At 35.4% G+C, this 24,954-nt stretch overlaps 7 protein-coding genes across 9 annotated transcripts in view; 1 reads left to right on the top strand and 6 right to left on the bottom strand.

Annotated features, from left to right (window-relative positions):
* The window catches only part of adarb1b (adenosine deaminase RNA specific B1b), a 119,193-nt gene extending 115,168 nt beyond the window's left edge, over positions 1 to 4,025 (bottom strand). For all 3 annotated transcript variants that reach the window (XM_055052980.1, XM_055052978.1, XM_055052979.1), the window contains exon 1: positions 3,849 to 4,025. The gene's annotated coding sequence lies outside the window, so the exon portion shown is untranslated. The remainder of the gene's footprint in view (positions 1 to 3,848) is intronic.
* LOC129374424 (olfactory receptor 1G1-like) lies at positions 4,015 to 6,004 on the bottom strand. The gene is made up of 3 exons (XM_055052828.1): positions 5,999 to 6,004; positions 5,049 to 5,517; positions 4,015 to 4,127 (listed from the first exon to the last, which is right to left on the bottom strand). Exons 1-3 carry the CDS (start codon positions 6,002 to 6,004, stop codon positions 4,015 to 4,017), a joined length of 588 nt encoding a protein of 195 aa, XP_054908803.1.
* Positions 6,005 to 7,390: 1,386 nt separating this feature from the next.
* Positions 7,391 to 8,320, bottom strand: LOC129374524 (olfactory receptor 2S2-like). Its single transcript, XM_055052983.1, has one exon. It carries the CDS (start codon positions 8,318 to 8,320, stop codon positions 7,391 to 7,393), a length of 930 nt encoding a protein of 309 aa, XP_054908958.1.
* Positions 8,321 to 9,692: 1,372 nt separating this feature from the next.
* LOC129374522 (olfactory receptor 11H6-like) lies at positions 9,693 to 10,625 on the bottom strand. Its single transcript, XM_055052981.1, has one exon. The coding sequence runs from the start codon at positions 10,623 to 10,625 to the stop codon at positions 9,693 to 9,695; it is 933 nt and encodes a 310-aa protein (XP_054908956.1).
* A 3,211-nt stretch (positions 10,626 to 13,836) lies between these two features.
* On the bottom strand, positions 13,837 to 14,760 carry LOC129374525 (olfactory receptor 11H6-like). Its single transcript, XM_055052984.1, has one exon. It carries the CDS (start codon positions 14,758 to 14,760, stop codon positions 13,837 to 13,839), a length of 924 nt encoding a protein of 307 aa, XP_054908959.1.
* A 583-nt stretch (positions 14,761 to 15,343) lies between these two features.
* Positions 15,344 to 16,276, bottom strand: LOC129374523 (olfactory receptor 6N1-like). The gene has a single exon (XM_055052982.1). The coding sequence runs from the start codon at positions 16,274 to 16,276 to the stop codon at positions 15,344 to 15,346; it is 933 nt and encodes a 310-aa protein (XP_054908957.1).
* Positions 16,277 to 19,288: 3,012 nt separating this feature from the next.
* Positions 19,289 to 24,827, top strand: zgc:162396 (uncharacterized protein LOC555292 homolog). Its single transcript, XM_055052987.1, has 7 exons — positions 19,289 to 19,314; positions 20,255 to 20,597; positions 20,665 to 20,825; positions 21,562 to 21,778; positions 22,541 to 22,641; positions 22,755 to 22,892; positions 23,011 to 24,827. Exons 2-7 carry the CDS (start codon positions 20,487 to 20,489, stop codon positions 23,099 to 23,101), a joined length of 819 nt encoding a protein of 272 aa, XP_054908962.1. The 5' UTR covers positions 19,289 to 19,314; positions 20,255 to 20,486; the 3' UTR covers positions 23,102 to 24,827.
* The last annotated feature ends 127 nt before the right edge of the window (positions 24,828 to 24,954 follow it).

Consider the following 24,954-nt stretch of genomic DNA (forward strand, 5'->3'; position numbering starts at 1 on the left):
ATAAAGTATACAAGGTAAGGAAGGACCAGAGAATGGATGATAGATTGCTACAAATACTGACTGGATGGATAGGATGATGGACAATCAACTAGATGAATGAGTGGATATTAGACAAATGGACTGATGGATAGATGGTTAGATGGATGAATGGAGGCATCACTCAAGTTCAGAGTAATTCAAAGAGCTTTGAGGGAAAAACTGAAAAAACACAAACAGACGGATGGTTGTTAAAAAAATATTTCTTGCTTTACACTTCTGATGAGCTGTGTTGCACTCATCAGGGTTTACACAACAGTGCCGACGGGTTAGAGCAGGGAACCTAGAGATCAATGAGAGAGACGTCCATGTCCACATGGGGCTGAGTGAAGGTTACGGCCACCCCGTCTGCTCCCTCTGGGTTTCACATACAGGAGAGTGCATGGACAGAGTGCGCTGACATTCACTGAAAATTTACTAGCAGTCTTTTCTTCTGCTGCGTGGGTCCGTTTACCCAACGCTGCTGATCGCTGAGTTTGGCACCAGACCCCCAGTGAGTGATCTCAGCCGTTTTCTCCTCTCTTAAACGTGTCACATCAGCAAGAAGAGCAGCAGTCTTTTTGTAAAATATAGAGTAAGGTCTTGTGCAGTCAGCTTTGATCAGTTTTTGCCAAGGTTGCCTTGACGGTGCTCTGTTTTAGCTGACCGTAGCAACCAGTTTCTGCTAAATACTCAATTAACTCAGCAAATAAGCAATCTGGACTTTTAGCTTCATCGTCAGAAAAAAATAGCCTCCTTTTGAGAGCTGGTCTTGAAAATGCACTTTAAAAAGTGAAATGTTTCCATATTTGCATTTTTAACGAACACAGAAGGCTCCTGGAAGACACATTAAAAGTTTCTAATAATTACAACATAAATCCATCTTCCATCCAGCTCCAGTAAAGACATATATGCAGGGATAGTGCTGTAAAAAGTCTTGGCTTCAATTCACATTTCATTATACGGCCTTAACAACTTTATATTTAATAAATACTTCCAATAGACTTACATTTCTGAGGCATAGAAAAACATGATCAATCAGGGTTGGGTCTGGAATGAGATTCAGTATTCCTTCAGATTGTATCTCATTAAGCCATCGGAACATTGCTTGAAAGCATAAAATAGGAAGAAAATCAGCTAGAAGTTATAATAACAACAATCAGCCAGACTCACTTGTTCTCTGACTTGCAGCTGGAGTGTGATGAAATCAGGTGGAATGTCATTCTCAGTCACAAGCTCTAAATTAGATCTACCTTTCCTAACAGACATGCCACCTGTAGCATGCTAATTATAATTTTAAAACAGTTTTATCTTAGTAAGAATGGCAGTTGCAGTGAATGGAAACATGCTCAAACACAAAATAATTATCTTTCTTGAAAGTGAAGGGAAAGTGAGGAGGTATTTGTTTTTTTTTATTTTTTTTACTTTTTCTGCAATTTATGGAGGGTCTCTGTAGTCCATAAAGTAGAGAAAACTCTGTTCACTTTCTATAATATTTCATTACCATTTGACAAGGTTTCAGATTTTTATCACCTTTTCACTTTTTATGGGGCATATTAAGTACTTTAATTACCCTTCAAATTTCTGTAGATGATCCTAAAGGAATGGATGAGTCTGGAACTCAGTGACAAGTAGATAGTATTAAAATTCCTAATCATCCAATTTAACAGTAGTTTGTTTGCTAAATAGTCTGATGTGTGTAAGTTTAAGTGTTTCATTAAAGCCTAAATGAATTTCTTTAAGATGACAGAAGCAAAAATGAGGGAAAAATGTCAAGCAAACTGTTAGATCTCCAGAAAAACAGGAAACTTATTGCTTAAGACCACATTACAAGATTACAGACCAATTTGAAAAGATTATGAGAAATAAATCAGGCTTGGCAGAAGCCAAACATTAAGACATCTGCAAGGTATCCCACATCAGCAGCTGAACTATCTAGCTGAGATGTAGGCAAGAGATCAGAAAGGAAGATTAAATTCATCATTACATCAGAGGAACACATGCATGAAGGATTTCAACTGAAAGGTAAACAGATGAAGTGATGTATGAACATTCAACATTTTTTCTCTCTTGTATTATCTATAAAGTGTATTGGATGTTTTCTACAACATGCATATTTTCCTAAGTGCAAATATGCAAAGTTATGTGAAAATTGCCCTCTCTTCACTAGAAACTGAAACTAAACTGGACTTGCGTTTTTCACATTCGTCTTATATTGTCCTGACTCTTTAAACTTCAAGCATGTGATAAAAAAAATGTTTCGACTAAGAAGAAATTATGAATGAAGTCAAAGAAAAGATTTTTGCAAAAGAATCAGGTGCCCAAAACTGCTTTAGCCGTGCTACAAATGTTCTCTTTATAGGAATTTTGAAACCTGTTAGGTTTTTCTGACACTGTCGCCATCTATTGGTGTCTTACGGTCATTTTGTGCATTTGCCATTTTATTCCGTTCTCAGATATCTACGGGGACACAAGAGCTGCACGACACGGATCACTGTGTGATGATACTTTATAAACATACTTTAACAGACAGTGATCATTTCTTCTCTTTGGCATTTTTCCATTATGCAGTCGTGGACATTTCATACCGGACTCTTTCCAGCAATAAAAAGCAGTTATCTCCCACGGGATATTTTATGCCAGCCTGCTTCAATTTATTTTCATACTCATTGTGACAGCCAGGAACTTTTTTTTAAGTAGCCTACTCATAGCGTAATGTAGGGAAATAAAGTTATATAGCTCTAATAAAAAAGTATCTACCAGATGGAGGGTGTTCAGAGGTATTTTGGTTTGATTAATGCTCATTTTTTCATGTGTTTTTCTGATAATAATTCAACAAAAATACTACCAAAAGGAATAAACCGATACCTATTGCCTTCGTACTGGTCCATGAATACATCACAACTATGAGCTTATCTGAAATAAAATTTCCAAAGTTGGTCAATCTTCAGCAACAGAATGTATATTAATATAAAATCTGTTGCTGACAACTGATGATGAGAGATTAACAGAATTGATGTTTAACAATTTACAGGTTGCTTGTCCTTTCAAGTAGGGGTCATTAGAAAGGTACTTCTGTATCAGAGTCACCTGAGTTACGGGATCATTTAAATGATTTCCCAAAATATCTGCAAAAATTGCATTTCCAGGGCAAAGTGGATTAAATATTTCTGAATTATCTCTTGGAACAAGAAACTAAGCATAAATGCCACCATAATCTGGTTAAACCACAATAATATAGTAATAAAACTGTTATTACACTATGTACAAAACGCAGTCTGAAAATAAGCGCCGTTGCCACATTCTTGCACTGAACTCACACTTTAATTTATCAAATTTTTTTTTGTCCTCCAAGGACTTATAAAGAGAGGAGGCTTTTTTCGGGTCATACCTGCAGAGCATCCCCGCACACACTGCGGCAGTGAAGGCAGCACGGCTTTAATGCTCCCATATCCCCGTTAATTGAACACGATGCGGTCTCCAGAGCGGAGCTTTCCAGGCTCTGACAGAGCAGAACTGGATGGAGGAGGAGGGAATGGGGGAGTGCAATAATAATAATAATAATAATAATAATAATAATAATAATAATAATAATAATAATAATAATATCAATATTAATCAAAATAATAGACTTAAAATCCCTCAACAAGCTGTAAATATATCCCTCTCATTGCGGCGCCCATATGAAGAGACGAGCATGTTTTATGTGAATCATTCGTGTTATTTTGAGCCGCTGCTGTAGAGGATTACCAACCTAATATTATATAAACACCACCGGAACCATGTTCCATCCACTGCAGCCCCGAAATGACACCAAAAACCAGGATACTCACTGCGGGCGGACTGGAGGGGAGCGAGCAGGCTTGTCAGGACGCGGGCAGTCCTCCTGTGTTTGGGGTAAAAATCACAGACAGGACGTCTGTTTTCCTCCGTGTCGTCGCTGCTGTGGAAGAAAGGCGAACGGAGGAGCAGGCTGAGCGGTAGCATGCACTGCGGTGTTCAGAGGCTGCTGTCGGCCCGCTTCTTCTGCTGCAGAGGAGGGGGCGAGACGTTACCGCCGCCTGGTGGTGGGGAGACCGCACAGATTTTTACAGAAATGGTCAAAAAGCTGTGACTGTAATAAAGAAATATTGCCTAAAAAATACAACTAAAATGATAGAATAGTATGATGATAAAATAATATGTATTTTATTTAATTTATAATTAAGAAAATTAAAAATGAAACAAATATTTGTATGTTTTTCTCCAGGCAAGTCTCTGAGGAGACAATAATGAGGTAATTCAGAAACTGATTTCTCAATCAGTCAGCTTTTATTGATAAAGCACTTTTTATACACAAAAAGTAAAATAGAAATAAAAATAACAGGCAATGAAAAACAAGCTAAAAACAATGATTAAAAAAATTTGTGGTAAATATACAATAATATGTTAGGCTGATGGACTTATAGGAACTACAACTGTTTTAACAACGATGAGAAGATATTACAGGTTCTTAAAATCCACATAAGAATTTTGAAACCTAAACCACTACTAATAAAAATTAATAAAAACAAACAAACACGCAAGCAAGACAAATACAAACTAAAATGTATATTTTATATAAACAACAACAGCAATAGAAATGAGTTTGGTAAAAAAAGAAAGAAAAACTGATAAAACTACAGCTAGAATGTGCAGTGAAATGGAAACTTTCTGCCAACTTATAATTATGATAAATGATAATACTTTACATATGTAATTGTACACAACTACAGTTTTTAAACTTCTAAATAGCACAGAAAATAGGCAAGAAAAACATTTGTGGAATTATGGACATAAAAAGAAAAAATAAAACAAGGTTTTACCTCTTATGGACAAGCACAACAATGTGAACCTGGCTGCAATGAATTACTAGAAAAAATGTTATTTTACCACACAAAACATAAGAGTGAGAAACTTAATTTTATAAAGTGGAAAAACTGTTGGAGTGTCATTTAATTTTTGTAGTGGACACACTTAAAATTTTTGTTCTTATTTTTGTCAACTTCATAGTGTTACAGCAATGAAGCAAATAGGTGTTAGCCAGGCAAGACAGGCTAAATAGATGACTGTCTGCTTCAACAAGACAGAGTGGTATTCCAGTGGTCGACATATAGCCAGATAACAGTCATACAGCATTAGGGCAAGGATGGACAGATCACTGCAGGCGAAGGAACACAACATCTGAGCCTGCAGAAGGCAGCCTGAATAAGAGATGACATGAACAGGAGAGAGCAGATCTGACAGGAATTTAGGATAGAAACCTGCTGTTCCATAAAGAGAATTTATGCAGAAAGCACAGAGCAGAATATACATTGGTTCATGGAGTTCATTATTCAAGATTATAGTCAGAACAACACAAACATTTGCAAGAATGATTATAAGGTAACACATAAAAGTAAGAAAGAAAAGAGATGATTTGTAATGTCTTATCTCTTTTAAACCTAAAAGAAAAATAATTGAAATTGTTGAAATATTATTCGTCTTGGTTCAGAAACATGCCTTTGCTCCTTGATCAGCTCTCTGACAATATCTAATCTCGTTTCTCTTTTGAATTAAGGAAATTTGACAGTAGCTGTGGGATTTCAATTCATCATCCCTTCTTTCTTTCAGTGCAGAAAGAAAGAAGCAGTGAAAGTTGGATGCTTCATAAAGTCACAACTGATTCCACAGAAGGAGACAGATGGGGAAGGAGGGAATGCAGGATGATTACAATGACATTACAGAGCAGGCAAATGGCCAGAGCTAACAGGTGGGGCAGTTCTCCAGGTTAGATTGACCAGTGGTAGTGGATTCATACATGTCCACAAAAACAGAATTAATTAGATGATGAAATAGCAACGTATTGATGACTGAATCTGACAGAATTAAAAATAAAATAAAAATTCTTCAAATGGCTTAAAATGCACCAATAAAGGAAAAAAATATATATAACTTTATCTCGTGTTTTTATAACTGAATTTACCATCATCTTTATATTTCCATTTTAGTTCCAATGATACATTTATCTTATAAATTTTACTGTTTTTAAAAATATTTTCTGAATGCCTTATCTTTTACTTATACAGATCTATTTATGTCTTTTTAATTGCCTCTTACATTTTTGTTAATCGTACAGGACTTTTAATTTCTTTTCACATTTTTTGTCTCTTATTTTTACTTTTCCTCATGCATTCCTTCCTTATTATGCAAATGAGAAGTGGTTGGGTGAGTTGAGACCTTATCTACTCTTAAATCACAAAATTAGTTTTAACAGCAGTGGATTAAAAGGATGTGGAAGGATTTTAATTGTGTTATGTTTCGTAGTATTTCATTTTTTGGTGTTTTATTGCATCTATCATGGAGCTTTGTTCACTCATGTTTGTTGTAAAACAATGCTACATGATGTACAATATTTTGACAGATGTCTAATGTATTTAGTTGAGAATGCAGGGGTAGGCTGGGGGTGGGAGGGTACCACACATTTTGCCTAGGGTTCCCAAACGCCTAGGGCCGGCTCTGCTGCTTATTTCTGCCCTCCAGTGGGAACTGGAGGCATTAGCAATGAAACAGAAGAGCCAAAGCCAACCCAAACTCTGACAACTGTATACCGAGGTGAAGAACCAAATTTATAAAAGTGTTTTATGTTTTAAAGCATCTGTCTTAGAATTACAGGTATAAATATGCTGGCAAATTTGAGCTCACTCTGGCATATTTAAATACAGGCATATTATTGATGTGTTGATCAATGTACATTGTCATAATTAGTTCAATTAAAACCTGACAATAATATCATCTTTCAGTTATGCAGTCAGTCTTTATTAAAGAGTTTCCATATACAGAAAGCACAACAAAATTTGCTTCATGTGATATAAAAATAGAAAGAAAAGAAAATAATGATAAAAAATGTATCAATATAAAAACAAAAATAAGCTAACAAAGCTAGTTCTGGGAAAGACTAAAATCTTTACTGATGCTTGATTCACTGATTCTGAAATCTAGATTTACAATATTAAATGCAAATGGGAAAAGAATGTAATTAAAATTAAATATAACAATTAAACAGAGCCTAAATTAAGGTGGATTAAAAATCTACAATTAAGTGAAACATGCAGATTTGTAAAAATGTATTACTTAAAACAATAAAGCAAAACAAAAAATGCATTGCATATGAAACAGATTCTAACTAAAGCTACATACATTACTGACAGGAAGAATTTGTTGCATCAGTCTTTAAAAGGACACATTATGCTTGTAATTGTGGACTCTTTATTTTGCCTCTAAAAAGACAGATTAAAAATGGCAAGACATAACTTTATAAAAAGGGTGAGGTGATTTACTAAATTTATAATTATTCTCATTTTTTTTCACAAAAGCATTATTTTATTTTTATAGTGGCCACACTTAAAATTTTATTTCGTATTTTAGTCAACTTAAACCCATAAATAAGTGGATTAATAATGGGAGGAATGATGAGAAATTCTATAGAAATAAAGTTTTTAATCGTTTGAGGTAAATCTTTTGAGCCAAATCGAATATATATAACATCAAAAAAAAGAGTTAGAGAAAAAGTGCACAGCGAGACCAAATGTGGCACACAGGTTTGCATGAACTTTCTCCTGTTTTCTAAAGAAACGACACAAGTTTTGATGAGAAACATGTAGGACCACACAATTAACAAAAAGTGAACAACGTAAATTAATATCGTAATATATGCAACTATGCTGTTAACAGTCGTTTCAGATGGAAAACAAGCAAGCATAACAATGCTCCAGATCAAACAGATGATTCGGTTAATGTATGGGCTGCATAACTTCAGCCTATATGTAAGGATAGAGTTTACAGCCATAATGCAGAAAGGTATTGACCAAGCAAGACACACCAAAGTGATGACTCTCTGCTTCGACATGACAGAGTGGTATTCCAGTGGTCGACATATAGCCAGATAACGGTCATATGCCATGAGTGCAAGGATGGACAGATCACTGCAGGCGAAGGAATACAACACCTGAGCCTGCAGAAGACAGCCTGAATAAGAGATGACATGAACAGGAGAGAGCAGATCTGACAGGAATTTAGGATAGAAACCTGCTGTTCCATAAAGAGAATTCATGCAAATACCACAGAGCAGAATATACATTGGTTCATGGAGTTCATTATTCAAGATTATAGTCAGAACAACACAAACATTTGCAAAGATGATTATAATGTAACATACCAAGGTGAGAAAAAAAATAGTTAACTGGTAATTCCTTGTCTCATTTAAACCTGAAAGAACAAAATGAGAAATTTCTGAAACATTGTTCATTGTTAGGACATGTGGATCTGCTCTGTAACCAGCTGTTTTATAGGATTCTCTTTTGAAATGCAGAATTTCTACAGTAGCTGTGGGATTTCAAATCAGCCAATAAACTTTCTTTTCATGCACTGTTGCTCATTCAATGGGTGAAGGGTTACAGACTCATAATTAATTCCACAGGGCCGGACATCAACGGCTCAAGGAGGACCAAGAAGTATACAACAATTGCACAATAATTTTAGTTGATGGCCAAACAGGATCGGTGAGGAAGTTCTGGAGGAAATATTGTTATGTTGTCAACTTATTAAGCTAACAAGCTAAAATGCTGTATTTTACCTACTTTTGTACACAGTCCTTCAGCCTCTCTCAGACTGGATATCCTCGTCCACCATTATGATTTTCATATTTTGTGTTGCATGCATGTTTCTTTAATTTGCTGGTCATCCATAAACTATCTCTGATATTTACTTTGAGTGGGGAACAAACCACTCACTTACATTTACATGATTTTATTGAAGTGTTACAAAAATGTGGCCAAATATGGTTCAGGATTATCAGTGAGGGTTGAACAAAAAAAGATTAAAACCATAAAAAAACAGAGTTTGATGCTCCTGAAGTTAAATATCGCTGAACAGAGTTATAAAATATTTCAGAATCTGACAAATCAAAGTACGCTGACACAAGTTTTTATTCTATCAGCCAGCCTGCACACAGTTTTTGACAGACTGAGAGTTACAAAATATGTTTTGTAAAATTTATATATGTATTTTTGCATTTTACAAATGTTTACCATTTGTGTGAATAATCAGCCATTGTCTGCACATGATGACTTGTCATACACAACATTAACACCAAGTGCTTCACATATAATGAAAGCAGAAGAAAAAACAAGGAGATGCTGAACTAAACAGGGCTAAGTAGGAGGAAAAGAGCCTGACAGAAATTGCAGTTATGATTCAAACTATTGCCCTGGCCACTTACTTAATTATTAATACATCAGAATGTGGGTTTGGATGAATCTTGTTTCCCAGAACTGCCCTTATAAAATAACAATCCTGAAGCAAGTACTAAACAAACATTTTATTAAGCCCACATTTCTACATTGAAAATGTTTTATTTTTCTGATTTAATATTCCAATTAAAAAAATGTTTTTAGTGGTTGTAAGCAGAAAATAACTATTATTAACAGAAAAAAAGGCTTGAAAACATCACTCTGTGTGCCTGTGATTCACTTTGTAAATATAAAATTTCAATAATATTTTACTTATGTAATATAGAGTAAACTATTTATGAGCTAAAAAGGAAAAAACATGGCTAAACTTAAAGGAATAAAAAAAAGAAAGAACTTTCACAAAAGAATACGTTAAGGAAAAACAGAATTTTAAAGACTGCATTTCATAGTTGCCACACTTAGAAGTTTCTTTCTTATTTTGGTCAACTTGAAACCATATATCAGTGGATTCATTATAGGAGGAATGATGAGAAATTCTATTGAGACAAAGTACTTAAGAGTTGGTGGTAAATTCTTGGTCTCAAATCGAATATATATAACATCAAAAAGTATAGTTGCAGAAAAAGTTAACAAGGAAATCAAATGTGGCACACATGTTTGCATGAACTTTCTCCTGTTTTCTAAAGAACCAACACAAGTTTTGATGAGAAACATGTAGGACCACACAATGACAACACTGTGAAGAACATAAATACCTATTGTAATATTTCCAATAATGTTGTTGATTATAGTTTCAGCTGGAAAACAAGCAAGCATAACAATGCTCCAGTTCAAACAAATGAGTCTGTTTAAGTGCTGGTGACATAGCTTCAACCTAGAAGCTAATAAAGTGCTTACAGCAATAATGCAGAAAGGTGTTAACCAAGCAAGACACACCAAAGTGATGACTCTCTGCTTCGACATGACAGAGTGGTATTCCAGTGGTCGACATATAGCCAGATAACGGTCATATGCCATGAGTGCAAGGATGGACAGATCACTGCAGGCGAAGGAATACAACACCTGAGCCTGCAGAAGGCAGCCTGAATAAGAGATGACATGAACAGGAGAGAGCAGATCTGACAGGAATTTAGGATAGAAACCTGCTGTTCCATAAAGGGAATTTATGCAGAAAGCACAGAGCAGAATATACATTGGTTCATGGAGTTCATTATTCAAGATTATAGTCAGAACAATACAAACATTTACAAAAATGATTATAATGTAACACATGAAAGTAAGAAAGAACAGAGGCGATCGATAATTTCTTGCTTCATTTAAACCTGAAAGAAAAAACATTGAAATTGCTGAGACATTGTTCATCTTGGTTGAGAAGTGTAACCTGCTCTGTAACAGTGTCTAATGTTTGTCTGTTGAATATAACAAAACCTGCAGTTGCAGTGGGATTTCAAACCAGCCAATGAGCTTTCTTTCTGGCGATGCAGCTCATTGATTGGGAGGACACTGGAGGCTCCAACAACTCTCACTCGACTCTACACAAACAGACACCTCGATTGAACCTAAATCAACTCCCCCTTGAAGTGATACTACCATTTAATCCACAAATGAAAGGCGTCTTACATCATGATCCACAGTTATTTTATTGTCTTTTCTGACTATTTATGGGTCTGTTTTTGATAGAAAAGTTCTTTCCATGTTCTAGTGTTTACTGTTGCCATTTCTATCGATGCTAAGTGACGGTGTGTGCCACTAAAGACACTGCTCAAACATTACAGGTGATGGCTTAACTGAATGATGCCAAATATGAAAAGCTGATTGCTTGATTTCTGCACCTAATAAAGAGACACAATGATTGAAGGTTTTAGGGAAAAACTCTATTTGCTTTGTTTGCTCCCATATGTTGTGCACCAGTCTGTACGATAAACTTGCATATAGTAAAATACTCTTTTTGTTAATGTAACTCTGTGTGCCAAAGTCTTCAGTTCCATATCTCAAAGACAAGTTAGTTTTGTTGTGCTCCTTTCTGACTGTGTCTGAGTTTATTTTTGAAAGGAAAGGTAAAAAGCTTGGACATCTGGGAGAGGCTCAGAATAGATCTGCTGCTCCTCCAGATTGAGAGGAGACAGTTAAAATGTCCTCGTCTTTGTTTCGGCTACTTACGCCTCAGTCTTGGTCTTGATCACATTGATTCCTTTATTCTGACACAAAGCAATGTAGGGAAAAACTACAGGCGGGAGCTGCACAGAATCGCATGCTTCTTAATGAGTCCATGAAAAAATTGTTTGTGGAATTATGTATTTGATGTACTCATGTACACCTCCTTTTATGCCTACAGGGAACAGATGCTAACCCCTCAGACGTTCACTTCCAACCGTTTAAAGCCTGACCCGTCAAAAAATAGTCAGAAAATTCACATTTTTTAGAACTAGGATCCTCATGAAGCCTTAAAGCAAAATATTTTTTTTTTACCATGTCATTTATTTTATGATACATATTTTTGTATCACATTTGACGGCAGGCTTTTCTTAGAACGTTTGGCTCACAATTATGAGCCAAACTCACAATAATAAGTTTTAGATGTAAAAACAAATGTTGCTATAATATTTAGAAAATATGGAATAGTTTAAGAAGTTTTTCTCTTCGTGTTTTTTTTTTCCACCAACAACTTTTTACAAGTTTTATTTCACATCGCGAAAGGAGCCAAAAGAGTTTCTGTCTTTGTTGTTCTGGTGAAGCTGTACCTTACACTCTTTACCGTAACAGTGTGCCAGTAGATGTACGTGCACCATGTTCGGGATCTAAAGCCGAACTTCAAAAATGCTGATAATATATCAAGAAGAGCAAAACCTTCTTACACTTTGATCATGATAGTGTTTCTCATAGTTGGTATCTGAATGTCCTCCATCATGGCCAGTCCTCATCATAATCCTCATTATATTTTCTTTCTCTCTCTTCTTTCTCTACTCTTATCAAAATCTAAAATATATATAAATAACTAGTCGATACAACATAAAGATTATGGTTTTAGAATAACTACTATTGTAAAAAGAAACTAAATTAATATTCAAAAATTACATTTACTGATAATTATTGAATTACCAAAAGTTTGTGGTTGAATTGTAACTGGAATGACATAGTTTACTTTATAAAAATATTACATTACTGTTCAGTGAACCTTAAATACCTGCAGTGTCAAATGATATACACATTTGAACACAATTTAAATGTAGCATAACAAAAACATTAATGTGCATTATTTCAAAACATAAAACTTTTTTTAAAGTGAATAACAATGTATATATTATTTTTACTGTAAGTTGTCTAAAATTGGCAAAGACTTTCCTGGAAAAAGCATTTGACCAATCTCATGTGAGACGACTTTTTGAAAAGAGAGAGAGAGAAAAAAACGCTGTTTCTTTGTTGATCATGAAATAACATTGTATGTCAGTGTGTTCAAATACACATGAATATTTAAGAACTGCTTTGCATTGACCATTTATATATGAGATGTAAAGGGCTGAACAAACTTACAGGTCCTTACTGGTGTTCATGCACATGGTTTTTATAAATCTTTATTTTATAAATCTTTAAGTGTACACCATTTTGGGCCTTTGCATACAAGTACAGTTTTATGAATCCTAGTCAATCCTTTAAAAATGAGACCCCAAGTATTTATGAAAACAATTTACTAGCAAATCTTACAGGCTGCTGGCATATCACATGTAAGAAATAAAAAAATAGAAAATCTCTGACATGCATACCATATTACCCATATTAAGTTGAAAATTAATAAAATAGTTTATAAGAGCTTATTGATAAGAGATTTATGAATCTTGTGCCAGAAATATTTTGTTTCTATCCACAAGCCTACACAAATTATTTCTCAGATTGAGGGCTATTGTGCAGTAAATCCTGCTGTTTCTTAACATAATTGCAACTATTGATATTTGTACAATTGATTGCTCAGTCAATTTTTATCTGTATAGCACTTTTCATACATAATTTCAACACAAAGACAAAAACAGGAGACAGCAATTAAAACAACAGAAAAAACTAGAAAAATAAGGTATAGGGGAATAAGGGAGCAAAATTAATTACAGTGCAATTGTAATGATTATAGATGGTTTCAAATTACAATTTTTTTTTCTTACCTTCCACACAATATATTAGAAGTTACAGTAAGTCATATTCCAAAAAATGGAATATGCAGTTCGATGCTTGTCTGATATAATAATATAATCATAAATGTTATTCTTTCATTATCTTCAAACAAAAAAAATATAATAATAAAAAGAAAAAACATCACAGTAGAGATGTTTCCCTTAATGAATTGAGTTACTTATTTAAAAGTATTCTTCAATAGTATTCTAATTTACTGAATATGAATGAATAATTACAACCAAAAAAGGGAAACATTTGGTTGAATTGAATGAAAGGAGTTAAGAAAATAAAAGGAGAAAATAAATAGAAAACTGATTTTTTTTCTTTTTTCCAACCGTTTTAAAAGTACGGTTAAAACACTTAAATGATCATAGACTTAAGTTTTACAAAAGATAAAAGTAAGACAGGAAGGTCATTTCATTTTTAGAGATGCAAAAACTTTGTTTCTTAACTTGGTCAACTTAAAACCATATATCAGTGGATTCATGATAGGAGGAATGATGAGAAATTCTATTGAAACAAAGTATTTTAAAGTTTGTGGTAAATGTTTGGACTCAAATCGAATATATATAACATCAAAAAGTATAGTTACAGAAAATGATATCAAGGAAACCAAATGCGGCACGCATGTTTGCATGAATTTTTTTCTGTTTTCCAAAGAATTGACACATTTTTTGATGAGAAACATGTAGGACCATATAATTACAATACTGTGGAGGCTGTAAAGTATTATTGTGGCATTTGAAACTACATTGTTCACAAAAGTTTCAGCCGGAAAACAAGCAAGTAAAACAATACTCCCGTTCATACAAATAAGTCTGTTTAAATACGAACTGCATAACTTCAACCTTGATGTCAGGAAAGTGTTTACAGCGACAATGCAGAAAGGTATGACCCAGGCAAGACACGCTAAAGTGATGACTCTCTGATTTGGCCAGAAAGAGTGGTACTCCAGTGGCTGGCATATGGCTAAATACCGGTCATACGCCATGAGTGCAAGGATGGACAGATCACTGCAGCCGAAGGAATACAACACCTGAGCCTGCAGAAGGCAGCCTGAATAAGAGATGACATGAACAGGAGAGAGCAGATCCCACAGAAATTTAGGATAGAAACCTGCTGTCCCATAAATGGTATTCAAGCAAAAAGCACAAAGCAGAATATACATTGGTTCATGGAGTTCATTATTCAAGATTATGGTCAAAACAAGACAAAGATTCACAAGGATAATTATAGAGTAACACATGAAACTGAGAAAGAAAAAAAGTGACCTGTCATGTTTTGTCTCATTTAAACCTGAAAGTAAAAACATTGAAACTGTTGAAAGATTGTTCATCTTAGTTAAGAAAATCTATCTCTGCTCTCTTACAGTGTCCTTCTTTGCTTCTCTGTTGAATTTAGGAAGTCCCACAGTTGCTGTGATTTCAAATACCCTTCTTTCAGGCACTGCAGCAGAATGACTTTGCTTGATACTTCTTGAAGATAAAGTTGGTTCCATAGAGACAGACACGTGGGACACCGCAGGCGGGCTGCAATTACGAAATTACAGAAGGTTGAATCTTAATAGCTCAGTTGTGTTTTGTCAGGTTTGTCATGTAAGCAATATTTTCCAGACAATTTCCACAGCTGCTTTTCTAGCCTTGATTAGATTGACAAAACATACCGTCTTCTTATATGTGACATTATTTTTAACCTTTTTTATTTTCACAAAATATCAAAATATGAAACCATTTGAGATTAAACATCTATGAAGTCAAATTTTAAACAAGTAAAGGTAGTTAACTCTCACAACCGTGAAACAAGAATTAAAGAAAAGCATTTCTGAGCAGAAACAAACTAAATAGGAAGCAAAAATCAAAGTAAATAAACATTTATGTAAGCATTGCTTATTCATACATCTGAAATAAATGTGCTTAAATTTATTTAGATCTGAGAGTAACAAAAGTAACAATTCTGTTTCTAACTTTGGTCAGTTTGAAACCATAAATGAGCGGATTTATGAAGGGAGGGATGACAAGAAATTCCATTGCAATAAAATTTTGCAAACTTTTGGCTAAATCTGCAGCACTAAGTCGATTGTTAATAATATCAATCAAAATAGTTATAAGAAAGGTGGACAAGGAAATTAAATGTGGCACACAAGTTTGCATAAACTTTGCCCGGTTTTCTATAGAACTGGCACATCTTTTAATAATATACATGTATGACCAAACAATGAAGAAACCATGAAGAACATAAATTAGTATTGTTATATTTGCAACAATTCCATTAATAGAGGTTTCATTAGAGAAACATGCCAGTGACACAATGCTCCAATTTACACAGAAAAGTCTGTTAATATATGGGCTGCATAATTTCAGTCTGGATGTAAGAGAAATGTTGACAGAAACGATGAAAAATGATGTTAACCAAAAAAAGGACGCCAGCTTCATGCCTTTTTTCACTGACATGACAGAGTGGTATTCCAGTGGTCGACATATAGCCAGATAACGGTCATAAGCCATGAGTGCAAGGATGGACAGATCACTGCAGGCAAAGGAATACAACACCTGAGCCTGCAGAAGGCAGCCTGAATAAGAGATGACATGAACAGGAGAGAGCAGATCTGACAGGAATTTAGGATAGAAACCTGCTGTTCCAAAAAGGGAATTCATGCAAAAAGCACAGAGCAGAATATACATTGGTTCATGGAGTTCATTATTCAAGATGATTATCAGTATAAGACAAACATTTACAAGGACAGTTATGCAGTAACACATCAAACTGAGAAAGAAGAGAGCTGCTCTGAGATTCCGACTCGTTTCATTCAGACCTGAAAGAAAAAACACCGAAATTGTTGAAACATTATTCATTGTTTTAGTGTTAAGAAATGTGTCTATTGTTTCAAAGGCAAACAACTCTCTTCAATTGACAAGTCTTGCATCTTGGCACTCTTTAGTAAGACTAAGAATCAGCTGAGCAAGGATTTCCAAGCAGCCAATCAGTGTGCTTTGCAACACAAAGACAAGGATGGGATTTTCCAGCTTCATGAATATTATCTGTTTTAACAGGGACAGAAAGGAGCATCTCAGGGGCAATAAGCAACAATTAAGAAACTATGGAAATCTGTTTGAACAGTGACAGCTGAGGAAGTTCTGGAGGTTCTTGAATATCCAGTTATATGAACCATAGTCATTCAAGTTAAAACAAGGAAAGTCTTCTGAAAAGCTTAAACATTGACTACATTCTTAAGTAATTGCAACATTGTTCACTATGAAAACATGAAAACAGTTTTTACGATCTCAGTAAACAGAGAGTAAAAAGGTCAAAGTTTGAACTGGAGTAAGCCTGCAGGTCCAGATATTGGTAGCCCCTGAGTCCTGAGGGCCTGTGCAGAGATTTCCTTGTTTTATCAAGGAAATCTCACCCATCAGTCATCCACAACTATAGACCTGTTTCTCTGACATCTCACATTGCGATGCCACAAGAGAGACTCCTATTGGCCCACCTGTGTTGTAGATGATGCCATAAACCTTCAACTAACCCACTCTGGACAACGCAGGCAGGACTGAGGATCATGTTCTTTGATTTCTTCAGTGCATTTAACTCAATTCAGCCTGATTTCCTATGTCAGAAACTCCAGGTCACAATCACCTGGATCTATAACTACCTGACAACCAGACAACAGGGTAGTCTGTTTCATCAAGTGGTTAGGAGAACTGGAGCAGCACAACTGGTTGTATTCTGTGCATTACTTTTTATTTTGTACACTTCAGACTTCCAGAACAAAACTCCAATGACTCTGGTGTCATTGAAAGAATCAGAGATAGTGAAGAAGCTGATTACAGAGAGCTAGTGGTCTGAGGAAAAGGTTATCTGAGCTATGACGTCATTTTCAGACCCGCAGTCCAAAGTCATATAAACCCTGAACGCACCATTCATCAGTTGATAGCAACGCCACATGTGATAATTATGTGCCTGGCTGCATGGGGCTCGGTTGGAAGACAGCGTGGTTTCCTTCTTATGATAAGTTGTCTGGTGTATCTTCAGATTAAACTGGAGCTAACTGAGCTCATATTTCCACCTGGACAAAGTCCCACTATCTTTTGCTTGTATTCTTTTTAATCCACTCTTTGGTGGCCCTGCTTACTTTGGATCAACCCCATTATGACATCTAATCTCAAATTGATCAGGATGAATTGATATATAGGTATTTTGTTCTCTTGCAACTAAACATCAAGTGTCTTTATTCCATACAGCTGGATGGCATTGCTTTGCTACACAGAGAGCAAAGTAGACTATATATCAGAAATTACATGTAATTGTGTCATAAAAGCACAGAATATTTACATATCAGTGTTTCCCAACCTGGTCCTCAAGGCGTGCTGCATGTTTTAGGTCCTAAAGATTTTCTTTTGGGCCCCCATATGGATTACATATGGAGGCTATTATCATATACCGGTATATGATAATAGAATGAGAAAAACAATACATTTTATTTCATTTGTACAAATCTGAACCACTTCTGTCCACTTCAAAATTCAGCACTACTTTCTTATAGTATGTCACATCAAATTCAAATACAAAATAACAATCCCTAGTTGTACCATAACAAAGTATGAAAACGTGCCAGGGATATGAATAATTTTGGCACTGTTTGTAGCGAATGATGTCAATTGACTACTGATTATTTCATGTCTCTGTGCAAAACCTCTCTAGGTGATCAAACAAGTAAACAAAGACAGTGAGTCACAACTTTTGGGATTCAATGCCTCAGTGTACAAGGCTGATACACATTTTAAACAGAGGAGAAATATACGTCTGAGTTAATTCCTTTGATATTTTAAAACTTAATGAGAACCCTTGGGAGAGCATTATGCTCGCTGCCTCATTTGGAAATGGTCAATAGGTCATTATTATTATCCCTCAGGTGCAATTAAGCACACTTTGCTTCCTCGAAGGCCCATCGTGCAGAACTTAAGAAATAGTTTTCCTTGTAGCAAATGGTCAACCAAAACAACAATCTTGACAAAGAAATGGAAAGAAACAAAGTATGGCTAGTCTCATCGTGTTTGCTTTTGCTTTTGTTTTTATGAGCTGTTGTGGTGCAATTAAAGTAAAACACTTATTTGCTTTCGAAAGAGTAAGTAGACCTGTCAAGATGATTGTTTAAAATGGTCTAACCTTGATTAGCGCTTTATTTTGTTCATAGGACTCCAAAGCGTTTCACACTACATGAAGTCATTCTGCACTGGGTGAATAGATCTGAGATGTAAATTCCTGGAACTAATTGTTGGTTGGGCCAGACAGAAAGTCCAGATCAACTGATCTTTTTTTTTTTGTTACACAGTCAGCAGCTCTGCAGCCAAGTGAACAGGAACTATAACATCAGAGGCAGCTTTCACAAGCAAGGAGCTTCACCAGAACTTTTATTCACTCACTTCATGATGCTCAAATCTTCATCTTGATTTAATTTTAAACTGATGTTCATGGTTTGACTGGAAATCCAAATGAATTTTACAGAAGTCATATTGCCTTATGATGAAAAGGAAACTAGTGTAGCGATCCCAAACTAGAATTAAGTGATCAGCTTCATGGTATTATGGATATCCACTTCATTAAAAATCTGTAGGAAGTTGACTCCGGATGAAGTTGAACATCCGAGTTTCGAAAAGTTGGTTGAGTCCAGTCAGCATAGGTGAGATTTATTTTTTTATTTTTACAGGAAAAGTGCTAATACCTATCACAGAGTTTAAAATGCATTTAGTTAAAATGCAGAATGCATGCATTTGTTATGTCATTTCGTGAATTTGATCTTTTTGAGCTGCTTTATTTTGAAGGTCCTGTTTTGTATACACTCGTGTCCACGTTATTTCCTTTTCCTCTCGTCGATCGCAGCCAAACATTGAGGGTAAGTTGTTGCTGGAGCTTTTTTTCCCTACTGCTTTTGTAAATCCATTTATGCCGTAAACACGATGGGAAGTCGTTTAAAGGTGATACTCTGACATTTGTACGGAAGCGCTGGTCTGCAGCTCACGGTGATAAATAAATAAATCCTTGTGTGTTCTGGATTATTTGAGAGAACATGTTTCAGGTTGTTTGTCTTTGCTCTGAGTCGGGCTGCCATTCATTCAGAGATTTAGGCAACACGGACCAGCGGGTCTAAACACAGACTGGATGGTTTCAGACACATTTTGACTGTAATTTGTTCTCTGGAACAGAAGGGGCCAGTAATTCACCGTTAAGTTGAATGTTTACTGTTAAACAAAAAGAGGTTCTTCCAGGCAGCTCTGTGTTTTACCTGTTATTTCTTTTTTCTCATACTTTCTTTTTCTCAAATCCCCCTTCTGTCACATAACCTTTTCTCTCTTGGCACATTCGTGAGTTACTGAAACGACACATTGATGGGGACAGACAGATCAATGTTCAACTGTCTTTGTTGTTATTCAATAATTTAACCATGTATAATACTGGCAGTCTTATGTGTAAAGTGTATTGCTACTACAGAATCAAATGGATTGTGTTACTAATACAATCCGTTTCAGAAAAACTTGGCACATTTATTCTTACAGACAAGAAAATGAACTTGATTCTATTTTACTTGGATCGTTTCATTAGTTTGTGTAATTTGTCACATAACGTAGTTGGTTTCATTGATGTACTGTGAATATGAAAGGAAAGGGCCAGTGTACAGTCAACAGCTGAGCTAACAGGACCTTCTACATTGGCAGCTTTCAGTAAGAAGCCTGATCTTACTGATCCACTTTTATTTTCTTGGTTTATAAAGTTCACATTTTCATCTCATCGTCTTTAAATTCTCACTGCTTTCATCTGTTTTATTTGAATTGTAGGATGTCTGGGAGGTTTCATTCCTGCAAGACCAAAGACCTCACAGGAGATTTAAAAATAAATATATTAAACAGTAACAAGATTAGCAGAGAGGGGAAGTGAAGAGAAACAAGGGATTGAAAGAGACCAAAGACGAACTTTGCTCCCAAGGACAGAAACTGCTTTGCAGGAGAGAGAGAGCAAGCGAGTTGCAACAGGCAAGAGATAAGAAAAGCAAGTTAAACTTGCTCAATAATGGCTTACCGACTTTTTGAAGGGAAGGAACACGCTTCCATCTACCAACAGTATCGGTTTACACCTCCATCTGGGCTCAAGGACATTATCATTCAGTACTTGGACCAAAAGGTATGCCCTGTGTGAAATAATCTTTTCTCTCTTTAATAAAGAACTTACCGCCTGCTTTCATCCTCAGAAGGGACAGCCGCATGTGCTTGCTGTAGATCTGGGATGTGGAACTGGTCAGCATACTCGACTAATTGCGCCGCACTTTAAAGAAGTGGTTGGCATCGATATCAGCGACTTCCAACTGGAGGAGGCCCGGACCGTGCCGGGATACGCTAACATCACATATCGGTACGCATAGGTCCACTGTCGGTGTAAATGGTCACCGGCAAATTATAAAATTCTTTTTGTATGCAAAACAACGCAAGTTAAAAGCTTAGCTGAATAACAAAGCTTCTGCCATTCCATATTACTGCTTTGTTGCTGATTTATCTTTTGCTGACATTTTGAAGAAAACATGGTTTATAAACTGAAGTTCTTCCTGTATGAGGTGACAACCACTATGCAATGTGTCACAAAAACACGATTAACAAAGTGATATTACAGCATCCATTCCATGATGTGACTCAAACTTCATTACATGTTGACCTGTCACAGTAACAACTTTTAAGTTACTAATTGTCTCAGAAATTATTGTGATCAATAATGTTTTTTTGGAGACGCCTTTCAAGTATATTAAAAAAGGCATAATAATAAATGCTTGCCCCCTCAAAGACCAATAAACTATAATTTTGGAAGACATTTTAAATATCCAAAATAAAACACAACAACCCAAAACAATAAATACACAATTGATTGTAAACAAATTTGCCCTTAAGAATGGGACTTATCAAACTTCTTTTAATTTTATTTATTAATAGTTTATTGTGACATGTTTATTCTTAATTTCTTGAGTAACAGGTAGGAAGCAGAATGTTTAGGTTGGAGGAATTGAGTGAGCTAAGTGGATGATGTGACATATTTTTTACTTTTTTCTCTCCTTAAAGCCAGACTGACTAGTACCTGTCTCTCTGTGGTACATTTTCAGTAAAGGGACAGCAGAAGAGCTTCCTTTTGAGGATGGAACTGTAGACTTGTTGACAGCAGCTTCGGCTGCACATTGGTTCGACCCGACCAGGTTTCTGCTTGAGGCTGATCGGGTCCTGAAGCCGAGGGGCTGCATGGCTCTGCTGGGCTTCACAGACAGTAACATCAGATTAAACTATAAGAACTGCGGAGAGAAGCTGAACCATATCTACCAGGAGGTAGGTGTTGCTTTAAAGACATGATTTTTATGGTTGAAGTTAAATTATAATCTCATCAGAAGGATCTGCCTTGACTTTGGAGACAAAGTACAGTGAGCAAATTCATTATTAACCTCTGGCTTGAATCTGCAACAAATGTTTACATGCGTTTTATAAAACAGAGTATTTTCTAATCGTGGCAGATAAAATGCTTACTTTAACAACTTCCTCTTATTTGCAGATTTTGTTCTGACCAAAAGCATCTACTGAATTTGACAAATTTTTAGGACATTTCCAGGATGAAAAAAACCCAAAACAATTACAATGTTGTTTTCCTTGCTGTGAATGTCTCTCATCTAAAGACTTAGATGTCCAACCTTAGTTATTCTTATGATGATGGAGCCTTTCTGTTTAAACCTGGCATCAGTTTTAAACAGAAAAACTTTAGATTAGTCAGATTAGACTCTGCTAACAATCAAAGTCCACACATTTTTGACCTCACAGATTGGGTGTCTTTTGGTCATAAAAACTTCTGTTAACTTGTCATCCTCCAAATAAGTAAAAGTCAGGATCCAGAGCAGGAAGTAGAGTTGTAGTTTAACAACTATCTGTAGCTTCATTACTCCATTGAGACGATGTCCAATTAGATCACAAAACAACTTTGGAGGAATATGTCATGAATATGTCCACCAGCATGTTATAATTAACTGTGTCAACTGCAGAATTGATATTGAGAAATAATAAGACAGAGCTTCTAGACCCTTCACTGTTGATATTATGCAGGTGAAGGTGTTGCTGCAGCCGTACACAAGCAACCCAGTCGCTGCATCAGAGAGTAAACTGGAAGACTTGTATTCCGCCATACCCTTTCCAGACAAGGAAAGGTAATCTTTTGTGGTTGATCTGATGTTATAAATAAGGTCATTATACAAATTAAAGCTAAGCTGTATGCTTTCAGAATTGTAGTTAAAATGACTGCTTATTTAAATTCCAACAGGATTGAGAGTTTCCAGTGCAAATCCATGATCTCTGTCAGAACATTGGTGGGTTTTATTAGCAGTTGGTCCATGTACAATTCTTACAAGAGAAAAGACCCACAAGGGGCTGAAGACATGCTGGCCAAGATTCAGAAGCGGTAATTCTCTGTTCTTCAGCAGACAAGCACATTCTATATTTTGCATTTATGTGTTTAGTTACACAGTTTTGGCAAATAATATATATGTGCATCTAATCTTTGAGCATTTTCATTGCAGGTTCCTGGATGAAATGGGCGCCACTTCTGTTGACACTGAAATAGAACGGGAGTGGGAATATTTCTGCATCCTGGCTTCAAAGCCACAATAACCAACACTACAACATTATGTGCTACTAACCACTGGAAGACGGATGATGTGACATATTTGACATATTAATGATGTTTCAATTTGTAATTCACAAAGCACTAACAAAAACCGGAGACTGGACTGTTGTGCTTATTTGGCTTCGTACCCAGGCAGAATTTCAGAGTATTTTTAACAATTGCCTTGATCGAAGGTTTACGCTACATTTGAGTAGTTTCTGTTATGATTTAAAAAGAGAAAACAGAATTGCTTGACAATAAAGGGTGTTAGCTAATCATTAGTTATGAGTGACACAGACATGTTGTAATGGACATAAATATTAAATTCTTTCAAAGTTATGAGTACAACTCAAGTTGATTCCATTTAGGTGAGTCAGATAAAAACACAAAGAGAGAAACACTTTGCACAACTGGGCAAAGAATCTCTTGATATTTAAAATAGTTTTTAGGAGGAGTGCACAAATCAGAATGTTTGGATAGGATGTTCATTTGTTCTACTATCCCCTTTAAGCTGTGCATTTTGCATTTGTAATGATATTTTGACAAACAGTTTAAAGTTTGCTTTTTGGTCTGTCTCTACAACTTCTGGAGAACCTTAAAGTAGTGACTTATCAAGATATTTTTTAATTTGTCCTCCAATCAAAGCATCCCATGCTGTTATTTTTCTTCACTGGATCTGTTTGTATGTTTTAATCAGAGTACTTTACTCCTCTGTATGTCTGTAGATCTGGAGTGTCAGCATTCTAGTCATTCTCCAAACTCACTTTTCACTGCAGAGATCTTTTATATGAAACATGTTTTGTTAGCGTAGCATTTTCCAAACATTTCTGAGTGGTGCTTTCTGGATTTTACTGTGATCTCCACACCTTGTCGTTTCTTTTGACACTTTCAAAGGAATCTCAGATTCTGTTTTTCGCTAACAGGATCTGAGATTCTTGTGCGATTGCATTCTAAAAAGTGTGAAAAATCTCTCCTTACACCCTAAATTTCTGCAACAAACTTGAATGTTTACCACAGGGAAAGCAAAATGTAACTTTTTTAGCTTTATATGATGCATATTATTATTCCCTCATAAAAACAAAACTACAGTGTTGCTTTGTTACTTTCATGCATGCTTGAGGAAACCTGGAATCTCCCATGGCAACCATTTAGGAAAGAGCGGGAGCTTCTTAAAGAAGCAGAGGCCAATTTCAAGGCATCAGTTGCATAGTCAAATTTCTTTTACATTATATTTGATATATACAGCATTTTCTATAATAACTGAATGTAACATAGTTACTTGATTGTGCTACTAAATGGCACTATGTGCCTAAAAAAATTCACAATACCACCCCTTTAAAAAAAAGTATTCAAAACAACTAAAAACAAAAATTTTTCTTATTTTTTACTTTATCTAGTAACTTTCATCTGTGCTTTTGTGCAGCCTTCCCCTAAACTGTAAACTTTTTTCCCACCCATTAATCCTTGCTCTTGTGACCAATACACACTTAAGGTGGATCAAATATTTTTTTATTCATTGGAATAATGATTAAAAGCAGTCAAACACTATATTGATTTAGAATAAGTTATAATCTCAGCACTTTTGTAGCGTTCTAGAGGTTTATCCATAAATATGTTTGTTGTATCAAAGTGATATAATTGTTCATACTTGAAAAGTAATTTGTAATATCATGATTTTGTACAAAAATGAAAAGTATTGCTAAAGCAATAAAGTTTTCACGTTATAATGAATTTTCTCAGTTTTTCTTTTGCCTGCATGGCTCTTTGTACGTTAGGTTCTCATTTTGGCAGTGAAAATACGTTTTGTGAACATTTGTGTGTGTATTTGTTATATTTATTTTATTACTCTCTTATGAAT

This window comes from Poeciliopsis prolifica, unplaced genomic scaffold (assembly GCF_027474105.1).
Source record: "Poeciliopsis prolifica strain line A6 unplaced genomic scaffold, Auburn_PproV2 SCAFFOLD036, whole genome shotgun sequence".
Classification (NCBI taxonomy): domain Eukaryota; kingdom Metazoa; phylum Chordata; class Actinopteri; order Cyprinodontiformes; family Poeciliidae; genus Poeciliopsis; species Poeciliopsis prolifica.

Bases quoted from the DNA above. Each gene is read 5' to 3' on its own strand.
- LOC129374522 (XM_055052981.1), bottom strand. From the start codon at position 10,625: ATGAACAATGTCTCAGCAATTTCAATGTTTTTTCTTTCAGGTTTAAAT.
- LOC129374523 (XM_055052982.1), bottom strand. From the start codon at position 16,276: ATGAATAATGTTTCAACAATTTCGGTGTTTTTTCTTTCAGGTCTGAAT.
- LOC129374524 (XM_055052983.1), bottom strand. From the start codon at position 8,320: ATGAACAATGTTTCAGAAATTTCTCATTTTGTTCTTTCAGGTTTAAAT.
- LOC129374424 (XM_055052828.1), bottom strand. The intron at 4,128-5,048 runs CACTATGAAGTT...TTTATTACAGTC, and splicing joins TATTTGCTTCATTGCTGTAA to ACAGCTTTTTGACCATTTCT.
- zgc:162396 (XM_055052987.1), top strand. From the start codon at position 20,487: ATGGCTTACCGACTTTTTGAAGGGAAGGAACACGCTTCCATCTACCAA. The intron at 21,779-22,540 runs GTAGGTGTTGCT...GATATTATGCAG, and splicing joins TGAACCATATCTACCAGGAG to GTGAAGGTGTTGCTGCAGCC. The intron at 22,893-23,010 runs GTAATTCTCTGT...TTTTCATTGCAG, and splicing joins CTGGCCAAGATTCAGAAGCG to GTTCCTGGATGAAATGGGCG.
- LOC129374525 (XM_055052984.1), bottom strand. From the start codon at position 14,760: ATGAACAATCTTTCAACAGTTTCAATGTTTTTACTTTCAGGTTTAAAT.